At 45.6% G+C, this 21,864-nt stretch overlaps 1 protein-coding gene across 2 annotated transcripts; it reads right to left on the reverse strand.

Annotated features, from left to right (window-relative positions):
- Positions 1-1,813: 1,813 nt before the first annotated feature.
- Positions 1,814-15,390, reverse strand: sfrp1a (secreted frizzled-related protein 1a). 2 transcript variants are annotated; one of them, XM_063896448.1, is made up of 3 exons: positions 14,621-15,390; positions 9,316-9,396; positions 1,814-3,103 (listed from the first exon to the last, which is right to left on the reverse strand). In XM_063896448.1, exons 1-3 carry the CDS (start codon positions 15,162-15,164, stop codon positions 2,778-2,780), a joined length of 951 nt encoding a protein of 316 aa, XP_063752518.1. In that variant the 5' UTR covers positions 15,165-15,390; the 3' UTR covers positions 1,814-2,777. The 2 variants fall into 2 exon arrangements, with proteins under 2 accessions (XP_063752518.1, XP_063752519.1); XM_063896449.1 differs by having other exon boundaries at positions 14,639-15,380.
- Between the last annotated feature and the right edge of the window lie 6,474 nt (positions 15,391-21,864).

Below are 21,864 nucleotides of genomic sequence, written 5' to 3' on the forward strand. Positions count from 1 at the left end.
TGGAACCAGATGGGGCGAGACGTCGGTCCGTTTGAAACTTCCTGGTTTTTTTAACAAGCCTTTTTATTGACACAATGGTTTCATGTTTTGTTGTTTACGCTCGTTGCACGGACGTGATGGATCTCAGCTCGTAAAGATGTTTATATTCAAACATTTATCATCCAGCGACTCGGATCTGTGTTTCTGTTTCTGTGGGGTGGGGGGGGACAAAAAGCTGCCTCTGTGTTCGGGCACATCTGACTCTAGCGGCGGCGGGAAGGTGACGCCTGTTCAGCGTGAAAACCACATCCATCAGCAGCCTCTGTGAAAACAAGTCTCAGGGTCGGACAGCTGATTAGACGGCGCTGCCTCTCGGTTAAGAAAGCATCGAGTTCTCTATCAGCAGGAGATCTTAATGAGCTATGTCTCAGGATTAGCATTTACACACCACATACCGAGGCACCAACAGCCTGTGAAACCACACCGACATGGGGGGAATAAAAACATGCGTGCATGACGGGTTCCTCGGTGCGTAGCTCTTACAACGCCTTACTTTATCTCTCCAAAAATCGTTAAAATGTAGGTTTGGCAAAGCTGCGAAAAGTTCTCTGTTTGACAGAACTGTCAAAACACGAGATGGCTGTTTTGGCAGGGATGGTTTAACAAAATCACATAGCACATACACAGCCCAAACTATGGTTGGGAGAGGAAAAAGAAGAGGCTGGAAGGTCTTTCAAATAAAGGTTTAGGAAACCACAAGGGCATAAAAGCTCTCTCAGTTTGAAACAGTTTACGCACACATTGGAAAAGCTAAATGCACATTTACTTCTTTCCTTGAGGTGATTCAGAATGTATTTCCTATAATCTTACATGGGGTATACATCAGCTCCATTAGGCTTAACAGCATAAAGAAACACTAGCTTTGAGACAATTGGAATAAATATACATTCACGCGGCTAATTGAAGGTCCATTTAGCTAATTAGCACACAGATGTGGTCGACCCCCTCCCCACTTCTACTCTGTTTGCACGTTGGAAAGGTCACATGTTAACCACTTCATGGTGACCGTTTTACTCAGGATTAAATACCTGGAGACTTGTTCATTTGATTGTAAAGTTTTGGATATTCACAGGTATTTTACAACTGCAGAAACTAAGCAGCTCAGATTTAAAATGAAAAGATGTTTTCAAAAAATAAACGCTTCTAAAGTTGAGTTTATCATAACAGTGCTGTTCCTGCTTCTGGCCCGCCTCCTCTCAGGTGTTCCTGATCTTCTTCTGGCCCCGCCTCCTCTCAGGTGTTCCTGGTCTTCTTCTGGCCCCGCCTCCTCTCAGGTGTTCCTGATCTGCACTAATGGCCGATGAAAAAGAAAGACTGGAGGAGAAGGAGCGCTGTCGATTCAGAGCCATATCTCGTTCTGTGTTTTTGTCGTTTCCTTTGCGTTTGGAGGATCTGGTTGTCCAGTTTTCTCCGCTTTATTTGAGGCTTTACCTTAACCTTTTAGTTGAGGGGGTTCCAGGTCCTCCAGGCATGCATCATTTGATTTAACTTTGGCGTGTCAAATATATGTTGTGGGTCAAAACCTGAGCCAGGCATGTTTAAAAAGCTGTTGCCATAATTAAAATAGTGCTCAGGTTTTCTGAGCAAATGAATATATTGATTCCTCGTTGCTACAGGTGAAGTCATCCTGCTGATGCACCGCTCTCTAAGCCTAACATGTCAGGTCCACGTTAATGTAAACCCATCCTGCAGTTGGTGAGATATTTCAGTGGGAAATCAACCGGAAAGGCCCCACTTTAAAAACAGGGTTCAAACTACAATAAAAGAGACACCATTTCAGTTTTCCATATTTATGTAAAATTTGTATGTACAAGTACAAGGCAGCAATGCACCGCTGACATTCAAACGGAAACAAAATAGTGCTAAAACAGGGTGAGACAATTGAGCAAAAAGAAACAACACAGAAATGGCAATGTCTGTTCTGATTACTCAGGTACCAACGCACAACAGGAGGAAAGGAATCTGCCGTAAAGGCCTATGTGTCATCTCATGATGCAGATTGGTGGTTAGTCGGTAAAGAAACGGACAGGAAATGGTAGTGCAGTCTTTGTTGACAATCAGCTGACAGCAGGACTGTCAGTAAGTTATTCAACAGTAATCTGGATTAATTATTACATGATCAGGATATGTGAAGGAAGAGTTAGAGGAGAGGATCAACGCCACTCTTGTGTCCGTACGCTAACTATGAAGCTAGCACAACATGGTTAGCTTAGCATAAACGCTCGATCAGAAACATGTCTACCAGCACCTTTTTAACTCACTACTTTACACATCTGTCATTAGTGTAGTCTGTACCAGTAACAAGAAAAGGTATTAGTTTTAGCTACTGGACAAACCCAGCTAACTGTTTACCTCTGCTACTTATGCTAGGCTAAGCTTCTCGCCACATATTTACGGTGGAGATACAAGAGTGGTTTCTTCTCAGTAATAAAACCCCCTCAACTTGTAAGAAAATGTTCTGTATCTACAAACATAACGCGGAAATGATTTCAGTGAGGAAGGGCTTTCACTACAAAGTCCTTTTTTCTTGAGACGGATTTAAAAAAGGAAACCCAGCTTACTGCGGTGTCATCACTCACCACAATCATCTAAAACTGAACACATGGACGCTTCAAAGTATATCTGTAAATATACAAAGATATATAGATATATAAACGGGACAATAGAAAGCGAAGTTTGGAATTTTGTGCAAGTTCATATGTAGGATGAGATGCGAACGAAGGACGAGGGGCGGCGTATTATTTGAAGACGTCCGCGAAGGCGGGGCATCTGAAGTTGTTGAGTTTCTTCATGGCCTTTTTGAACTCTGGGTTGGACTTGTCCCACTTGTGGATGCCCGTGAGGAGGAACTGCTTGTCCACCTTGCGGCCCATGATCAGGTACTGGTTCCCCAGGTTGTCCAGCTGCTGGCAGGGGCAGTCGGCGCCGTTCTTCAAGTACAACACCAGCGACTTCATGTCCTTCTTGCTCAGGAGCCCCGACTTCAGTATCCTCCTCCTCTTGTGCAGGATCAGCTTACGGTCCATGTTCTCCCGCGTCACCGCCTTGATCTTGGTCTTGATAGCTGTTTGGTGGAACAAAATGAAAAGGGAACAATCAGTTAATCAGCTTAGAGGAGGATTGCACAAAATGTTCAGTCTAGTTTAATATGTTGTACAAACAAGCCAGACGTCTCACTGGGAAATAAAGAACCAATAAACCAGTCAGCCCCAACTTCAGCAGCATGATGTCATCCTGAATCCGCTTCCACTGGAATATTTCATCTACCGTTGTGTCTTTAAAGGGTATAAATGGGGTGGTTCTCCAACCACCCTCTCCTGCAGTGTGCAATATAGATTTCTGAGTGTGTAAATGGTCTTCAAAGGCTAAAATCCCTGTGTTCCCTCCTAAACACTCCCCCATCAGTTCATTCTGGAATCCGAGTGGATTTTTGTGCAACAGGACATTCAGAGATGTTTCCAGTGAGGATGGGATCAGTCCGTACAACCAGACAACTTCTTTCCACTGCTCTTTGAAATCTTCCAGTCTCAAATGAATCCGTAATTCAAAAGAACTCAAGATCAGTCTGAAGAAAACAAGTGAAGGTCTGTTGACTCCCAGACTTCTTTTCCAGATTTACAACAATGCTCCTGATCTCTCACTAAACTCTATTTAACCTTTCTAATCTCTCTGTTTCCTCCCCCCAGAGCACGAGTCAGACTCCGGTGGTCCAAATCTCCCGGTGGTACGTCTTCTCGTTCCCCTCTGACACATCGTGCCCCTGTGACACATCGTGCCCCTGTGACACATCGTGCCCCTGTGACACATCGTTCCCCTGTGACACATCGTGCCCCTCTGACACATCGTGCCCCTGTGACACATCGTGCCCCTGTGACACGTTGACGTGAGAGGAAGAAGCGTTGCATGCTACGTCCAATCTGCCAGACGGAGGTAAAGTCTTGTGACCTGCGGGGAATGATTGGACATCTCTTTCACACTCTGGTTAAGATTTGGATAAACCTTTTGGACACCAAATCCCCCTTGACTCACTCTTCACACAATCATGCTTGACGTAAAATCCTGATCCGGCACTTCCAACCGTTTCATCTCGCCGGTATCTCCCATCGCTAATTGAAGTGTTAAAAATCGAGCGGCGCTTTCCCCCCCGGTATTAAGAGCGCACATGGTAGGGATTAAGACTCTTATCGTGCGTCTCTGAAGCTCTGTGAGCAGGCTTAGTGTTCGCTGAAATCAAAACGGGCAGCATTCATAATTAGCCAGTCATAAAAGGGAAGGCCCGGCCCACCCCTGGAAGGACCTGGGTCTGGATAAGTCCCCCGTAATCCGTTGACGCTCTGAACTTTCTTTGCACCTTCTTACAGTTTAATCTCCTCCGACAGAAAGAAGTTCACACTGAATCGTTGTTCAGAAAGCCGTCCTCTGCTCATATTTCCACTGTCACGTGATTTCAGTAGGTGGTCTTCACCTGCGGGCGCCTGGTTATGTTTTACAATGGGGGGGGGGCAACTCTGGATATATAATTGGCGGGTAATTTCCTGTATTTCGACACCAAACCTCCTGCACTAGTCTGCATTAGTTATGAAAAAACCAATGAGCTCGTTAAAAAGTGAGGAGACCATGTGTTGCATTTGATAAAGTGGGTAAAATACATTACGACCCCCCCCCCCCCCCCCCCTCTAAATGAACAATCGAGATCCGTCTCCTGCTGGAGGACAATTCAAACTCAACTCAGACTGAGAGAATAACAAAACAAGCAATTATCTACTATCAATTAAACCAATTAAGAGTGTTGTAATGAAGATGAAGATTGGGATATTACGGCCCAGTTTCACCAGTTCACTTTACGTTGACGTGTTAAACAAAGTAGATTCATTATATGCAGAAGTCTTGGGGCAGGTACGAGCGGCTGTGGGAACTGTTTTGAGACTAAAGGTGAGCTTGAAGTCCCGCTGTCAGGAATAAGGTTCAGTAGAAGAGAAGAGAAATGCATTATGGGAATTAAGTTCAAACGATGACGATAGGAGGAAGGCCTTTCGGAGAGTTGATGTGTTTAGAGCAGAAATGTTTACGGCGCATTGGGAACGCAGACCTTCGGCCTTTTGTCTTTTTCTCTGAAACTCCTAGTAAGAGGAATTCTGACGTAATCCCCTTCAGTATTTGAGTCTGTCATATGAAATGTAGAACTTTGCTTTGGATCATCTCCAGCGCTGCGGTATCGACGGTGTTTAGTTTGAGGCTCTGAGATTCTGTCGGACAGATTCAGGCTTTTCTCAGAATTCTGACTTTCTGAAATATCTTTGGGAATGATTCTGACTCTAGACTTTTTCAGACTTCTGACTGTTGCTTAAAAACATCTCAGAATTCTGACTTTATTTTCTGAAGTCCAGCTGTGACCCTCATCCTTCAGTACTTGCGTCTTTGTCATGAAAGGTTGAACTCTGCTTTGGATCATCTCCAGCAATGCAGTATCAACTGTTGTTTAGTTTTGGGGGAGTTTCCTGACCCCTGACCTGATTTCCTCTGCAGAGGCTCAGACAGGTCCTGCAACTCTGTGGGGTGGGGGGGGGGGGGTCATAAACCCAGCAGGGGTGTGTGTATGCCCCCCATTCACAGTAATGGAAACACAACTGATGAGCTGAGGAGATCTGCCCTGTTGTTGCAAAGGAAAGGAGCAATTTGGCAACAACAACAAAGTGCTGTGTCCGAGGCCGAGGGGAGTTTAATTGAAGGCTGCGGGAGGTTTAGAGACAACGAGGACCCGTAAAACCTTAAGCACGGAGATAAAGTGCGGTGGGAACAAAGTGTGGAGCGGGATGAGCCGTAAATCTGTTACCAGCTGCAAACAGAACCAGTGTGCAGCACAGGAGAAAGCAGATAGTTCAGGAAGGGAGAACACACACTCCTGCCTCCAACATCTGACTAAAGCATGTTTACATCATACTTATTGATCGTTAACGTGTTCAGAATAATATCTCTGATGTGTTTTATAATGATTGATCAGTAAAGTGTTCTCAGAGCTGGTAAAGGTGCAGCTAGTTCTAATGGCTTTGTATACTGCAGGGTAGCTGCTGGATTTACTGCAGGTGAACTACAGTCTGATTTAAGGGGTTATATTTACCATCATTCATCCTAATCTGCCTAGCAACTAAAGGGATTAAATACATGTAGAGGAGTAAAAGTGCACAGTAGCAGAACATGGAAATACTCAAGTACCTCTGAATTGTACTTGAGTATATTTATTGGTTCCTTCTGAACTTTGAAATCCACTCAGTCCTCACCAGAGGAATGAGTGTAAAGGATCCTTAGCTGTTCTTTGTTACTTGATGTTGAAACAGGAATCCTCCTCCTGCCAAAACAACCTCACATGCAACACCTCGAGTCAGAGGCCTTTATCAACCGCAGGACAAATCCAATCTGCTCGAGCAATTGTTGGGAAGTAATTTTGCAACAACAGAAAGTATTATCACCAAGATGACATCAGACCTCGAACATTTCACAACTTCCAGTAAGACAGGATTCAGCGGAAGACACTCTAGGTCACTGCCAGTGGGGAGGGGGGGGGGGCTGAGGGGGCTGAACATCAGCCGGAGAGGACTCTTTAAAGTAGAGACACTACATACTGATATACACCTGAACATCAGCAGGAGAGGACTCTTTAAAGTAGAGACTCTACATACTGATATACACCTGAACATCAGCAGGAGAGGACTCTTTAAAGTAGAGACACTACATACTGATATACACCTGAACATCAGCAGGAGAGGACTCTTTAAAGTAGAGACTCTACATACTGATATACACCTGAACATCAGCAGGAGAGGACTCTTTAAAGTAGAGACGCTACATACTGATATACACCTGAACATCAGCAGGAGAGGACTCTTTAAAGTAGAGACTCTACATACTGATATACACCTGAACATCAGCAGGAGAGGACTCTTTAAAGTAGAGACACTACATACTGATATACACCTGAACATCAGCAGGAGAGGACTCTTTAAAGTAGAGACACTACATACTGATATACACCTGAACATCAGCAGGAGAGGACTCTTTAAAGTAGAGACTCTACATACTGATATACACCTGAACATCAACAGGAGAGGACTCTTTAAAGTAGAGACGCTACATACTGATATACACCTGAACATCAGCAGGAGAGGACTCTTTAAAGTAGAGACTCTACATACTGATATACACCTGAACATCAGCAGGAGAGGACTCTTTAAAGTAGAGACTCTACATACTGATATACACCTGAACATCAGCAGGAGAGGACTCTTTAAAGTAGAGACTCTACATACTGATATACACCTGAACATCAGCAGGAGAGGACTCTTTAAAGTAGAGACGCTACATACTGATATACACCTGAACATCAGCAGGAGAGGACTCTTTAAAGTAGAGACACTACATACTGATATACACCTGAACATCAGCAGGAGAGGACTCTTTAAAGTAGAGACTCTACATACTGATATACACCTGAACATCAGCAGGAGAGGACTCTTTAAACACTCTTTTACAAGTGTCTCAGAGTTAGTGTCCTTCCTCCTGATTAAAGCGTGGATATGTTTCCTTTGGACAACACGTTGAATCTTGGTCTGGCTTCAGCTGCTGTGAGACATACACTTATAGTTCCTCCTCAGACCAAAGCCAGATTCCCTCGGAGGGGAAGAAGCAGCAAACACATCCTTCTCTTCCTCCGGCGTTAGATGTTTAACTGCAACGACAAACTCCCGCTGTAATCTCGTGTGTGTTGCATACCAAAGAAAGTCTCCTCCTGGGTTCTAAACCTGTCTGTGTTTCTTCACATGTCGGCTGGTTGAGGCGCTTCTGACAGGCCACCAAAACAACATCTGTCTTTCTCCAGATGAAACGAGCCCACAATGTGCCACTCCGCTCTCAGACTGAGTCCCGTCACCGCAGCGTAAACAGTGAGGCAATTCCTTAAACAAATATAACTCTAAACTCTTCCTGAGAACTGCAGCTTGGCACCTGGGGTTTAAGCGGCCATTGTTTGGCTTTGGTGGAAACCTGAAAGCTGATCATCTTGCATAATGCTCAAATCGTTCCTGGAAATGCAACTGAGTTTTTAATTACTGAAGTAAAAGTTCCACTTCACCAGCTGCCGCCATCACATGAAGACCTTCCTTATTCCCTGGGTCAGTTGTTTTCAGAAGCAATCCCTAAATAATCTCCTCCATCAGGAGGAACTGCATCTTCAGAGAGGACGCAGATACAGAAACTCAAATCAGAACTCAGAGACATCTGCAGCAGCTCTTCAACACACAGCTGGAGACCAGGGGACACTAAAGAGAGATGCACACAGCTGGAGACCAGGGGACACTAAAGAGAGACGCACACAGCTGGAGACCAGGGGACACTAAAGAGAGACACACACAGCTGGAGACCAGGGGACACTTAAGAGAGACGCACACAGCTGGAGACCAGGGGACACTAAAGAGAGACGCACACAGCTGGAGACCAGGGGACACTTAAGAGAGACGCACACAGCTGGAGACCAGGGGACACTTAAGAGAGACGCACACAGCTGGAGACCAGGGGACACTAAAGAGAGACGCACACAGCTGGAGACCAGGGGACACTAAAGAGAGACGCACACAGCTGGAGACAAGGGGACACTAAAGAAAGACGCACACAGCTGGAGACCAGGGGACACTAAAGAGAGACGCACACAGCTGGAGACCAGGGGACACTAAAGAGAGACGCACACAGCTGGAGACCAGGGGACACTAAAGAGAGACGCACACAGCTGGAGACCAGGGGACACTAAAGAGAGACGCACACAGCTGGAGACCAGGGGACACTAAAGAGAGACGCACACAGCTGGAGACCAGGGGACACTAAAGAGAGACGCACACAGCTGGAGACCAGGGGACACTAAAGAGAGACGCACACAGCTGGGACTGGAGTGCTGGGTGACATTCAGGATCATAGGGCTGGACAGCTGTCTTTTTTGTCCCTTTTTTTTGTCCCCATCTTTGTCTCTCTACTGAACGCTGCAGAAACCAAACGCTGCAACCATGACGATGAAAGATACGATGGGAATGATGTCATGCTGTTCCTCTGATTTCACGCAGCGCTGTGAGGCATGTCATAGCGGATCGGACTGTGTGTGTGTGTGTGTGTGTGTGTGTGTGTGTGTGTGTGTGTGTGTGTGTGTGTGTGTGTGTGTGTGTGTGTGTGTGTGTGTGTGTGTGTGTGTGTGTGTGTGTGTGTGTGTGTGTGTGTGTGTCTGTGCCGGACTCTTACCAAACTCGCTGGCACACATTTTCTCCAGCATGGCCTCCATATTCATCTGGTTGTCACACGGAGGGCAGATAGGAGAGTAGCCTGTGAGGAGACATGAGGGGGATGGTTTAAAACCAGTCACATAAATCAGTCCTGTTGATTCACTCTGGAGTTACTCACGTGGACATTTGGACAAGAGTCAGAATACTTGATTTGTTCTGTCGCTCTATTTTAGAATTAAATGAATGAGATGAAATGCTGTTCAAATAAACTGAAGCGTTCTCAATGTGCATAAAAAACATTCCATTAAATCAAATTCAGATAGAAATATAGACACAGGAAGTTTCATAAAAACAAGCAACACAGGATAAAATACAGCTTATTGAAATAACGTATTTATAGATATTAGAAGTAAAAAAGTTCAAATAAAATGAAAGTAATGAAATAGAATAATAAGATTCATATATTTGATTTTCAGGTATTTTTTTCGTCCCCCATGCTTGGTTTACTTGGTGAAATGTTACGCCAGCTGATAAAGATATTATTAAAGGAAGTATAGAAGTATAGAAGTATAGAAGTATAGAAGTATAGAAGTATAGAAGTATAGAAGTATAGAAGTATAGAAGTATAGCCTCAAATGCTCAGCATAATACAGGTATTATCCCAAGTGAGATGAATAATTGCACACATGAGGATGTTGAAAGATTTAAGCCGTCTTTAAACAAATGCACCGTGTTTCTGACTGAGCTTTAAATGTGAGCGTGTCTCCTGCAGCCCTGTGCACAGCTCACCTCTGCAGCCCTGTGCACAGCTCACCTCTGCAGCCCTGTGCACAGCTCCCCTCTGCAGCCCTGTGCACAGCTCACCTCTGCAGCCCTGTGCACAGCTCACCTCTGCAGCCCTGTGCACAGCTCACCTCTGCAGCCCTGTGTACAGCTCACCTCTGCAGCCCTGTGCACAGCTCACCTCTGCAGCCCTGTGCACAGCTCACCTCTGCAGCCCTGTGCACAGCTCACCTCTGCAGCCCAGCCCTGTGCACAGCTCACCTCTGCAGCCCTGTGCACAGCTCACCTCTGCAGAGCGACGGCGCTGAGTCTCGCTCCGATGACCTGACCTCACAGAGGAATGTCTGCAGCGTTTACAGCCAGCTGTAACTGAGAGCTCAGTGAAGCGATCTTCAAAAAGGACCTTTCTGTAAAGTTCGGATACCCCTCACAAGCACTAAAAACCCCCATAATGTGGATGGAAATCATATTCAATGCTTAAAGGAAGACTCTGACATTCCCAAATATATAAAACACAGAATAATATAAAGACCTCCTGAAGACAAAGAGCCAGAGTGTGTTTCTGCCAACGACTAATTCACTCTGGAGGAATATCTGCGAGACTTTACTGCCGCAGAGCATCGCTGCACGCCAAACAGCTGACTCTACTTTCCAAACAGAGCTGGACCTGCAACGAGGAAGAGGAGGAGGAGGAGAGGAGGAGGAAGAAGAGGAGGAGGAAGAGAAGAAGTAGGAGCAAGTGGGAGAGAAGGAGGGGGAGGAGGAGGAGAACAACAACAACAACAACTAGCAAGAAGAAAAACAAGTAGAAGAATCTGAATCAGAAGGACTTTACTTCGTCCCGCAGAACGAAAAGAAGGAGAACCAAAACCAAGAAGAAGAAAGAAGTAGAAGAACAATAACTACAACAAACAAAAAGAACACTAAGAAGAAGGAGAAAAACAACAACAAAACCAAGAAGAAAAAGGAGGAGGAGGAGAACAACAACAACAACAACAACAAGGAAAGCCAAACAACAGGAGGAAGAACAACAAGAACAAAAAGGAGAAGAACGTGAAGAAGAAGGAGAACCAAAAACACCAACAACAACAAAAAGAAGAAGAAGAAATATAAGTAGAAGCAAAAGAAGTTGAAGAAGGAGGAGGAGGGGGAGGAGGGGGAGGAGGGGAGTCTCTGCCGGTCACCAGTTGTCCGCTACATGTGTTTAGCGAGAGCTCGTGAAAGTAGCGTCCAGGTGTGAAGAGCTAATGAAAACAGAGCCTGCTGCTCCTTTAAATCCATTATCCCTGTTAGCCTCTATTAGCCGTCATTAAGAGAGGTCTGTCCCCCACACCCCCCGCCCAAACCCTCCCCCCGGGCTGGGATTCATACAGTAATCCATTACAAACAACAGCCCTGCGTTCTCACTGCAGTCCAGTACCAAGACTGAATATCTGAGTTAAGGTCTGAGCTCCGCACAGCGGCCCCTCATATTTTATAACCTGCTGACGTCGTTGCATCACAAATTACACAACTCCTTTTTTCTGTCATATATTGGATAACTTTGCAATTCAACACATTCTCACTGGTTCAGTCTTAAGACGATGAAGTTTATCAAACGCTTCTTATGATAAATCTTTGCAGACAGAATGAAAGTAAAATATGCAGTTTCCCTTTTTCAAAGAAGTGGAGTCAAAACCACAGAACTGGATGCTCAGCTCCCTGCTGTCTGTTTCTGCTGTAGGGAACACATGTACTATGCAGACGCATACAAACTGACTTAACTCAGTCAAATCTGTCCCTTTAAGGTGAAGTTTGAGCCATATTTTAAGGGAAGCCTAAGTTAACTGCACTCTTTGAAAGCCACCAGACCCAAACGCTGGTGAAACGCTGCCTCGATCTGGTTAATTACTCTGTGTGATTGTGTCACTTTGTTAATCCCACAGATATCTGTCCTCTCTGTCCTCTGTGTTTAGCTGCTGCCTAGCTTCCTGCTGGGACTAGGGATCAGAAATGCTGCCACAAGGTTCACACAGGTCAGGGATTCACTTTGAAACAAAGTGCAAACATAGAAACAATGGAGCAAGTTTAAAAGTCTCATCAAAATAAAGAAGTATTCACTTTGAATATAAAAGTGCCGTTTATCAGAGTTTGAAGGGGTGTGTATAGTATTTAGGGAGGATTCCTACGGTAGGTAAAGCATATGGATAACTGCATCTGAAGATTCAATGAGCGGGATGGGGGGCTTTGTCCCCGCTTTGAAACCTTGCCTCTGTCATTTCTCCGCCTGGCGCATCTTGTTTGCTGGGAGAGCCTTTCTCCCGCAGAGGTGTCTGGCTTTGTTTAGAGCCGCTGGCCTCCAGACGGTGGTTTTAACGCACGTTATTTGGACGCTGCATGTTTTTCAGATTATGTCTTCCCCTCTGTTTCCATCTCTCGCTGCATTTGTCAGTGATTGCGCAGTAGAAAATGGGAATTAATAGATATTCAGGTATTCACTTTTCCCTGCTGGACTTCCTCCCAGCATTGTTCCCCGGCTCAACAAACACCTCAGAATAAATCACTTCCATCTGCTGCAGCTTTTCCAATATGTTACGGCCAGTCGATAGCAAGCCACTGCGGTTTATTCTGCAGCGAGGAACTTTCTTTAAAGACTACGGGGGGGGGGGTTTAAATGAGATTAAACCCTCCGTTTCACAGCTGATTTCCCCTCCAAAAGGTTGTGTTTGCTTTGTTTGTGTTGCGATTTGCATCTGCAAACACCTTCCTCCCTGAAACAACATTCTCAGGATCATTTGCTGCACAGGTGTGGACTGTAGCACGCAGCCCGAGCCGGCTGTTTGCCTTCCCGCTCAGATCCTCTCTCTGAGAGTTTATTAAGGAGGCCCAAATGGCTGCACTGACGGAGAGTTCATCCCCAAAAAAACCTCCATCAAGCAAGGTTCTCCTTTCCAGATTCCACATGATACAGTGAGAGCATCTCTCAGTTACAGACGTACAGGACCATGTGTTATATTTAGGAAACACCACTTTTACACACCGTTCACTCAGAAGTATCAGGTTATAAGAAAATACAGAAGCTCTTCGGCGTTCAGAACACTACAGACTCTCTGTCTACAGTTTTCCTGTTTCATTTCTCAGTGACAGGCAGAGATATGATGCAGGGTTTTAAAAGGACTGTTTTGTAAAATGCACATATTGTTCTGACTGCAAAACAAACCTGGGTGCATTAAGAAGTCTTCACGGCTGCATTGAGTCAAACTGAAGGGAAGTTAATCGCAGTTATTCAACAAATGGTAAATATTTGCTGTTTCCATCTGGATTAAATGGGATTATCCGGACTCTAACTCTGATTTAAATATAACATCATATATTTAAACTACTTTCAGGCCAGAGCAGATGTCAGGAGTGAGTCTAGCTCGTTTTCGGAGCTTCCTAATAACAAATACGTAGTTAAAGAGGCGCCATGCTGAGTTCTGCAGACTGTAATCAGGTGAGGCTGCGCAATACATCACAATTATATGGATTCATATGAGATATGAGACTGTATTCAAGCCATAAAATCCACAGAACCGGTGATTATTCCTCAGAAATCTCATTCTCTAGGTGGTGGAATCTATAGTATAGCACTAAGGTACTACTCTGACATACGAGTACTTACATATACTGTAATCCAGTACATTTTGTAGGCAAATATATTATGTATTTAACACTAAAAGGGTCTTTCCACAACTTTAAAATGTGTAATAGGCTTTATACTTTACTGCTCGGGGAAAGTACTTTTACTGTGAGCAGGAATATTGGATCGTTACTGTGAAGTAAATAACAGACGTCTCTCATCATCACAACACTCCTTCAATCTAATGTATTTCTACTTTTACATATGAAGTGTCCGAGTTCTTCTTCCACCTCTGTGGACACGAACAGTATCGAGGTCTTTTGAGCAGAAATATTGAACTTTATCCAAAGCCCTGCACACTCACGTCTCCTTTCAGTAAAGACACTAAACTACGCAGCAAGTAAATTAGAATAGGCTCATATTCGATTACGACCCATAATACGAGTATTCCTCTCTGACTGAAGTACTTCCTGTTCCTGTGCTCTCTTCGTACAGTATTCAGAGGATTGGAGAACACGAGACCTGCATGTACACTCAAATATCTGAATGTTCCTCCTGACCTATCATAACGACATGGAGGCATACGATGAGAAGCATCATGACTCAATCTTCTCCCTATCAGACAGCCCAGTGTCCTCTGTGACGGACAGGTGAGGGACAGGAGAGGGACGGGTGAGGGACAGGTGAGGTTAGTTTGTGTACTGCGATGAGAGGAAGTAAAAGACGTGGATACATTTGGTTTGATTGAGTTTTTTCTCCTCCACATGAGGGATTCCAGCATTCTCCAGCGGCTGCCCCCATCACAGGGTGATAGATACACAGGTAAAGGTGGAGACCCTCTCGTGCCCTCTAAACAGCAGCTGGATAAAAGCCCCGGGCGACTGTCAGTCAAATGGGGGACATATTAAAATGCTGTGCAGTCCGAACAGCCTGGGGGGGTTACCTGTGGGTTCTGTGTTACCTGTGGGGTTGGGGCTCTCGGTGGCGTTGGGCTGCGTCATGGCGATGCACACGTCGTCCTGCGGGAACTTGTCGCACGTGAGCATCTCGGGCCACGGGAAGCCGAAGGACTCCATGATGGGGCTGCAGCCGTCGCGCACCGCCTCGCACAGCCAGCGGCACGGGTAGATGGGCCGCTCGAGGCACACCGGCGCGAACAGCGAGCACAGGAAGACCTGCGTGCCCGGGTGGCAGCTCTTGTGCACGAGCGGCACCCAGCTGCTGGCCTGCTGCTTCACCTCCGCCATGGTCTCGTGCTCCAGCAGGTTGGGCAGCAGCATCTGCGTGTAGCCCACCGTGTGGCACAGCCGCAGGTCGTCCGGGATGTCCACGCACTGCGGTTGCTTCCCGTAGCCGCGGCCCCCGTTGAACATGTCCGACTTCCAGGAGAGGTACTCGTACTCTGACGCGCGGCACGAGGCCGACAGGAGAGCCAGGGTGAGCGCGAGCCGGACCGCGAGCCGCACCATCCTGCAGCGGGACGTCATGGTTTCAGTCAGATACACTCAGAGGGAAACTGACGGGAGGAATCAGCGCAGAGAGGAGGTGTGTGTTCCTGCTGAAGTCAGACTGCACGAGGGAGACTCAGAAAGAGAGTCTGAACTTCTTGGAGGAAAAAGTGTGTTTCTGCTCCGCGTAAAGTCCACCGGCTCCGTCCGCTCCTCCTGCGCGTCTGGCTGCTCCTGCACTGTGAGGAGGGTGAAGTAGTGCTCCTCAGCGTGTGTGTGTGTGTGTGTGTGTGTGTGTGTGTGTGTGTGTGTGTGTGTGTGTGTGTGTGTGTGTGTGTGTGTGTGTGTGTGTGTGTGTGTGTGTCAGGGGTGGGGGGGTGGGGGGGGGTGCTCTGCCTGTGAGCCGCTTGGAAACAAGAGCAGATTGTAAAGCGCACTCCGGCCAATGGGAACGCGTCTGCGCCTTTTGGCACCGCGCTGTCAGTCAGAGAGCTTTAATTACACAGTGTGTTAAACTCTGCAGGAGACCACCACCCCCCCCTCCCCTCCCTCGCCCTTCTCTCCCTTTCGTGTACTTCCTTTGTCAAAACCAAACACAGAGTAATACATTGAAACTCACACACTGCAGCGGGGAGGAGTGTGTGGAAGGTGCGCACAGTTCAAATCTATTTTACTTTTTTTGTTTTGTATTAAAGTTCACAATGTGTGCTTCAGGAGGAAGGGCCATTCAGGAAATAGATGCAAATGTAAATCATGTATAGTAAGTAGATTAAACACAGACAGGGAGCAGCTTTAGGAGTAAAGGTTCACCCAAACCTGCAAAGAAAAGCCATTTGGGGCCAAAAAAAAAATCACTTTCCAACTTTTTTGTAATTTTGTGACTTAATAATGTCAGGAATATTCAAGCTCTTTTTAACGATCATTTTCCCACTCTCTTTCCCAAGTTTGTTATCTTGAAAATGTGATTTTCCTTAATAGTTTTAACCTTCATGGCTCTAAAGCAATGTTTTTCATTTTAAGATTCATGAGAAAAACTGTGGGTCCATCCGTCCGTCTTCTCTCACTTATCCGAGGTAGCAGGTCGAGCAGAGAGCCTCAAACCTCCCATCACCCAGCTCTGAGGAGTCCAAGGCGCTCCCAGGGCCAGCGTGGAGATGTACTTCCCCCACCTGGTCCTAGGTCTGCCCGTCGCTCTTGTCTTCCATAAAGCTTTGGATCAAATTGTGATTTCATCTGCTCTATCCAGCAAAATGGGCTGCTTATACTGCGCGTTATTTTCTCCAGAGGAACAGTTCAGCTGAAGAGGGCCCATGGCCGTCGCTCGAGCAAATTTAACTCGTATCTTTTTCATCCAAAAAAAGAAGAATGGAGAAATGCTTTTTGCAAGTTGTGATCGATGCATGCTTCTCTTCTGCATATGAGTAACATCAACACAGACTGCTGTGAACCCGACAGCACGTCTCTGTCTGTGTGCATCAGAGCAGAGAGAAGCCAGTCGGGAAACGAGAGCAAGTCTTCTTCTTGCATGGATTTCTTTTCCTGCAGGATTCTGGCAATCTGTTTTCAGGGCCTCTGTTCTTTAAAGGTTGCATAATATTTATTTTGCAGAGGCTCTAATAAGATGCACATCTTTTATTCCAGCGGTTATAAATCTTGTTGGAGGAAAAAACTGGGAGGGGTATTGAAAGATCTCCTGCAAACAAACACTGTGTTTTAACTCAAATGCAGTGCAGACAACTGCTCTGGAAGAGATTCCAATATCTGAAGAAGCGACGAGAGAAAGGTCGTCGTCTTCTCCTTCTCCTTCTCCTTCTCCTTCTCCTTCTCCTTCTCCTTCTCCTTCTCCTTCTCCTTCTCCTTCTCCTTCTTCTTCTTCTTCATCATCATCATCATCATCCTGCAGAGATTCTGTCCTGGAGGATTCTGAGTTGCTTCTGAGTGTTTCTTTACCGGACCTCATTACACTCTGCAGGCTAAAGTCAATCAGAGGGTCCATCTCCCCCTGATGACCCTGCAGGTGTGAAACTGTTCTATTTAAATGTGGGACAATTTGCATCCCATTGTGTGGCTTGGGGTTCCTGCAGAGCGACAGACCTTATTTGCCTTAAAGTGTGGCTGCTGCAGCACACAGACCTGGGGGGGGTGAGTTGTGCAGCTGCAGAGACCCCCATGTTTCTGCTCCAGCGTGGTGGATGCATTACTCTGAGTGGACGGATGGACGCTGCAGAGGCTGGAAAACAAAATGCATGTCTCCAGAAAAGTAGCTGCAGATCCTGAGGTGATTATCAGGTCAGCTGTGTCTATGAAGGGTCTGCATCCTCAGTGAATGTGTATTTGCATGTGCCAAAGTGATATGTGTTTAGAAAAGCTATGCTAATGCTAATCCTGCAAGACTCTGTTTACATTGCTCATTAACAGTGAGAGTCTGAGGGTTAACACACAAATCAATCAATGAATAATCATTCTGATGAGCTGCAGTAATGGTCAGTAACGAGTGGGTTTTTAAAGTAAAGAATAATAATTGAACTTTTTAATTGTGTTTATTGATGTTTGCTGTCTTTGGGTGATCTCTGGTTTTCCTCAGTTTGATATTTGAATAATGTATTTATTATATTTAGTCTTTTTGAAATGACTGGTCCATCTGTGTTTTTTAATTAGCTCCGATTATAAATACAATACATAAATACATTAAATAGAAGGGGGGGGGGGGGGGTTCTATAGTTTGGAAACATAGGAAGAAAGCCAACCCAGTTTTATTTTGGGGGAGTTTAGAAACGGAACTCTCAGATCCAGCTTTCAGCTTGATGACGGAGGCTTAAAACCCTCTGCACGTGTTGCAGCAGACGGATTGCTTTCAGGGAAACTCCAATCTCTGATAGTCCAAATATTTAGTCTCTGCGCTGTTAGCCACACGCTGCTGCAGTTTGGAAAGTGAACGTGGCGGTGACATCCAGGTCCGAGGCAGGAGGTTCCTCTCTGCTCTCTACAAGGTCTCTCTGTGTCTCTGAGGTCCAGGACTCTTCTTCATGAGTTTGAGCAAAGCCAGATCTGCTCCGGAGGAACCAACCCTCCCTAAATCTGTACTTTAGAGACCCTCTGTGTACCAGAAGTGTGGTACTGACCCTCTGTGTACCAGAAGTGTGGTACTAACCCTCTGTGTACCAGAAGTGTGGTACTGACCCTCTGTGTCAGGACTTTGTGTTTCAAAGTCATTTCAAATGTGAACAGTCTTTGGCGATTAAACCCCGATCCTGATATCGTATATCTAAAGGAGGAGGTGCAGCTGGAACAGGAGACCCGCCCCGGGGTCTAGACACTGGTACTTGGAGAGGTCCCAGTTCACCTCCTGGGCCCAGACGTCCCCCCAGCTGCACCCTGTGTATGAAAAGTCCAACACAAACAAAGCTTTGTCATCATACTCGTTATTATTCTGCCTCAGCTGTGGACTGAGGAGCTGTGTTTACGTGAGCCAAAAAGCTCCGTTATATTCCAGGTGAGCAGCCCTGCGCTCCGTCAGGTAACACCAGTACGGCGCCGCGCTGCGTTTTCCTGCCGGCCTGTATGGCATGGTTTTATTCCCCGACAGCTCGACTGCTCTGTTTTCTCTTAAGTCTCCGGAGACTTCGTGATGAAGAGATGTTGTTCTTCACTTTCCATGAGCAGCTGTTCTGGAAAAACAACATAAGGGCTCCACTCTGCGTGATTGGCTGCAGACTCGGCTGAAAATCTCTGATTCCCCATTTTTAAAAAGTCCAGGCGCCACACTGATGAAGTCATGATGGTCTCCTGCCACTCTTCCTCCTGTTTGACCCGATCCACTTCTCCTTAAGGAGTCTACTTTAAAGAGTCCTCTCCTGCTGATGTTCAGGTGTATATCAGTATGTAGTGTCTTTACTTTAAAGAGTCCTCTCCTGCTGATGTTCAGGTGTATATCAGTATGTAGAGTCTCTACTTTAAAGAGTCCTCTCCTGCTGATGTTCAGGTGTATATCAGTATGTAGAGTCTCTACTTTAAAGAGTCCTCTCCTGCTGATGTTCAGGTGTATATCAGTATGTAGTGTCTCTACTTTAAAGAGTCCTCTCCTGCTGACGTTCAGGTGTATATCAGTATGTAGAGTCTCTACTTTAAAGAGTCCTCTCCTGCTGATGTTCAGGTGTATATCAGTATGTAGAGTCTCTACTTTAAAGAGTCCTCTCCTGCTGATGTTCAGGTGTATATCAGTATGTAGCGTCTCTACTTTAAAGAGTCCTCTCCTGCTGATGTTCAGGTGTATATCAGTATGTAGTGTCTCTACTTTAAAGAGTCCTCTCCTGCTGATGTTCAGGTGTATATCAGTATGTAGCGTCTCTACTTTAAAGAGTCCTCTCCTGCTGATGTTCAGGTGTATATCAGTATGTAGTGTCTCTACTTTAAAGAGTCCTCTCCTGCTGATGTTCAGGTGTATATCAGTATGTAGAGTCTCTACTTTAAAGAGTCCTCTCCTGCTGATGTTCAGGTGTATATCAGTATGTAGTGTCTCTACTTTAAAGAGTCCTCTCCTGCTGATGTTCAGGTGTATATCAGTATGTAGAGTCTCTACTTTAAAGAGTCCTCTCCTGCTGATGTTCAGGTGTATATCAGTATGTAGTGTCTCTACTTTAAAGAGTCCTCTCCTGCTGATGTTCAGGTGTATATCAGTATGTAGAGTCTCTACTTTAAAGAGTCCTCTCCTGCTGATGTTCAGGTGTATATCAGTATGTAGAGTCTCTACTTTAAAGAGTCCTCTCCTGCTGATGTTCAGGTGTATATCAGTATGTAGTGTCTCTACTTTAAAGAGTCCTCTCCTGCTGATGTTCAGGTGTATATCAGTATGTAGAGTCTCTACTTTAAAGAGTCCTCTCCTGCTGATGTTCAGGTGTATATCAGTATGTAGAGTCTCTACTTTAAAGAGTCCTCTCCTGCTGATGTTCAGGTGTATATCAGTATGTAGTGTCTCTACTTTAAAGAGTCCTCTCCTGCTGATGTTCAGGTGTATATCAGTATGTAGAGTCTCTACTTTAAAGAGTCCTCTCCTGCTGATGTTCAGGTGTATATCAGTATGTAGCGTCTCTACTTTAAAGAGTCCTCTCCTGCTGATGTTCAGGTGTATATCAGTATGTAGTGTCTCTACTTTAAAGAGTCCTCTCCTGCTGATGTTCAGGTGTATATCAGTATGTAGTGTCTCTACTTTAAAGAGTCCTCTCCTGCTGATGTTCAGTTGTATATCAGTATGTAGAGTCTCTACTTTAAAGAGTCCTCTCCTGCTGATGTTCAGGTGTATATCAGTATGTAGAGTCTCTACTTTAAAGAGTCCCTAGTGTTACTCAGCATGTGTTCTCTGGGTCTGCTGTTAGTCTGGAAAAGGAGAGCAGTGATGATCTCAGTACGGACTGCTTCTGCTCTGTCAACAGTTTATGCTTCAGAAAGTCGGCCTCCCCTCTTTTTTCTGGCAAGTTTTTTTTTGGGGGGGGGGTTTCGCAACACGCTGATCCCGTGATGACCCGCCCTCGGTGTGACTAATGCAATCTGTGACAGTCTATAAGAGTAACGAGAAGAAAACCTGCTGCAGTTTCTGGAATGATGCTTCTGTGTGCGGCTGAAATACCTCACACAGAACTCATACTGTGGGGGGGCAGCAGTACTGCTTGGGGAGGGGGGGGGGGTCCTTTTCAAGACAGCTTTTTGTAGGTTTGAAAGTCATAATGCTGAGCTGATAGATCTGGCCTCCTGGGAGTCTTGACAGATTGCTTCTGAGCCTTTAAAGGAGGGGTGGACTCCTGCGACTGACTTCTTAAACAAAACAGTCTTGCAGCTCGACCTAAAAACCAATGGATCACACCTTGAAAATACTTGATCCCTCTAACCAGAGATTAGGATCCAGGCAGGTTAAAAGTGGGCCATAAATCATTTATTTTCCTGGAACAACAAGCGCTTCATTTCCAGAAAGTCTGTCCACTCTGACAGCTTCTAAGCAAGCTGAATAAGTGAACCAGGTATGTGACGTCACTGGCCGGCAGCTGGGAAAAAGCAAAGGTAATTTAGTTTTGAACACAAAAACATGTTGAAGGAAGCAGAGTTTGAGATCAGAGCTGAAAACAAAGCTTCTTTTGATTGGTCTGATAGAGGTTTGGACTCGACTGACCGGACAGAAAAGGACTTGCAACTTGACTGATCACCAATGACTCCAAACCAGCCAAGGATTAAAACCGTGGTGATTTAAAACGTGTGAACCATCCTGAATGGTCTAGGATCTACTCTCTCTTTAATAGATTACATCTGATCACGTTGAAGGAGAGAACCAATTGAACCTCACGTTACTGAGCATCAGTCGGGAAAATGCTCAGTAAAGTACGTCTGAAATCACCAATGATGTCTCTCCTACAAGGACTCCCGACGCCCAGACATTCAAACGTTTCCAGAGCTAATGCGACGTGACTGAGCACCAGATGGACACAATGGGAGCAAATACACTTTGGTTTCTAACACATAAAGTAGGCAAGAGGTGCTGGTTGGAAATGGTGCTTTATAGATGCATCTAAAAGGGTTGATTCGGGGGTGTTTGCAAGAAATCGCTGCACATTTGAAATGGAAAATAGGAGCTTTTCTAGCCTCTGATTCCTGGTGGATGAACACGATTGTGCAGCACAGAGGAAGAGGGTCAAACATGTGCAGCTTCTTTAGCGCTCACCACATATTCACACGCATGTTTTCAGTCGGCAAG

This window comes from Eleginops maclovinus, chromosome 12 (assembly GCF_036324505.1).
Source record: "Eleginops maclovinus isolate JMC-PN-2008 ecotype Puerto Natales chromosome 12, JC_Emac_rtc_rv5, whole genome shotgun sequence".
Classification (NCBI taxonomy): Eukaryota; Metazoa; Chordata; class Actinopteri; order Perciformes; family Eleginopidae; genus Eleginops; species Eleginops maclovinus.

Bases quoted from the DNA above. Each gene is read 5' to 3' on its own strand.
- sfrp1a (XM_063896448.1), bottom strand. From the start codon at position 15,164: ATGACGTCCCGCTGCAGGATGGTGCGGCTCGCGGTCCGGCTCGCGCTC. The intron at 9,397-14,620 runs GTAACCCCCCCA...GTCTCCTCACAG, and splicing joins AGGTAACACAGAACCCACAG to GCTACTCTCCTATCTGCCCT. The intron at 3,104-9,315 runs GTAAGAGTCCGG...TCCACCAAACAG, and splicing joins AATGTGTGCCAGCGAGTTTG to CTATCAAGACCAAGATCAAG.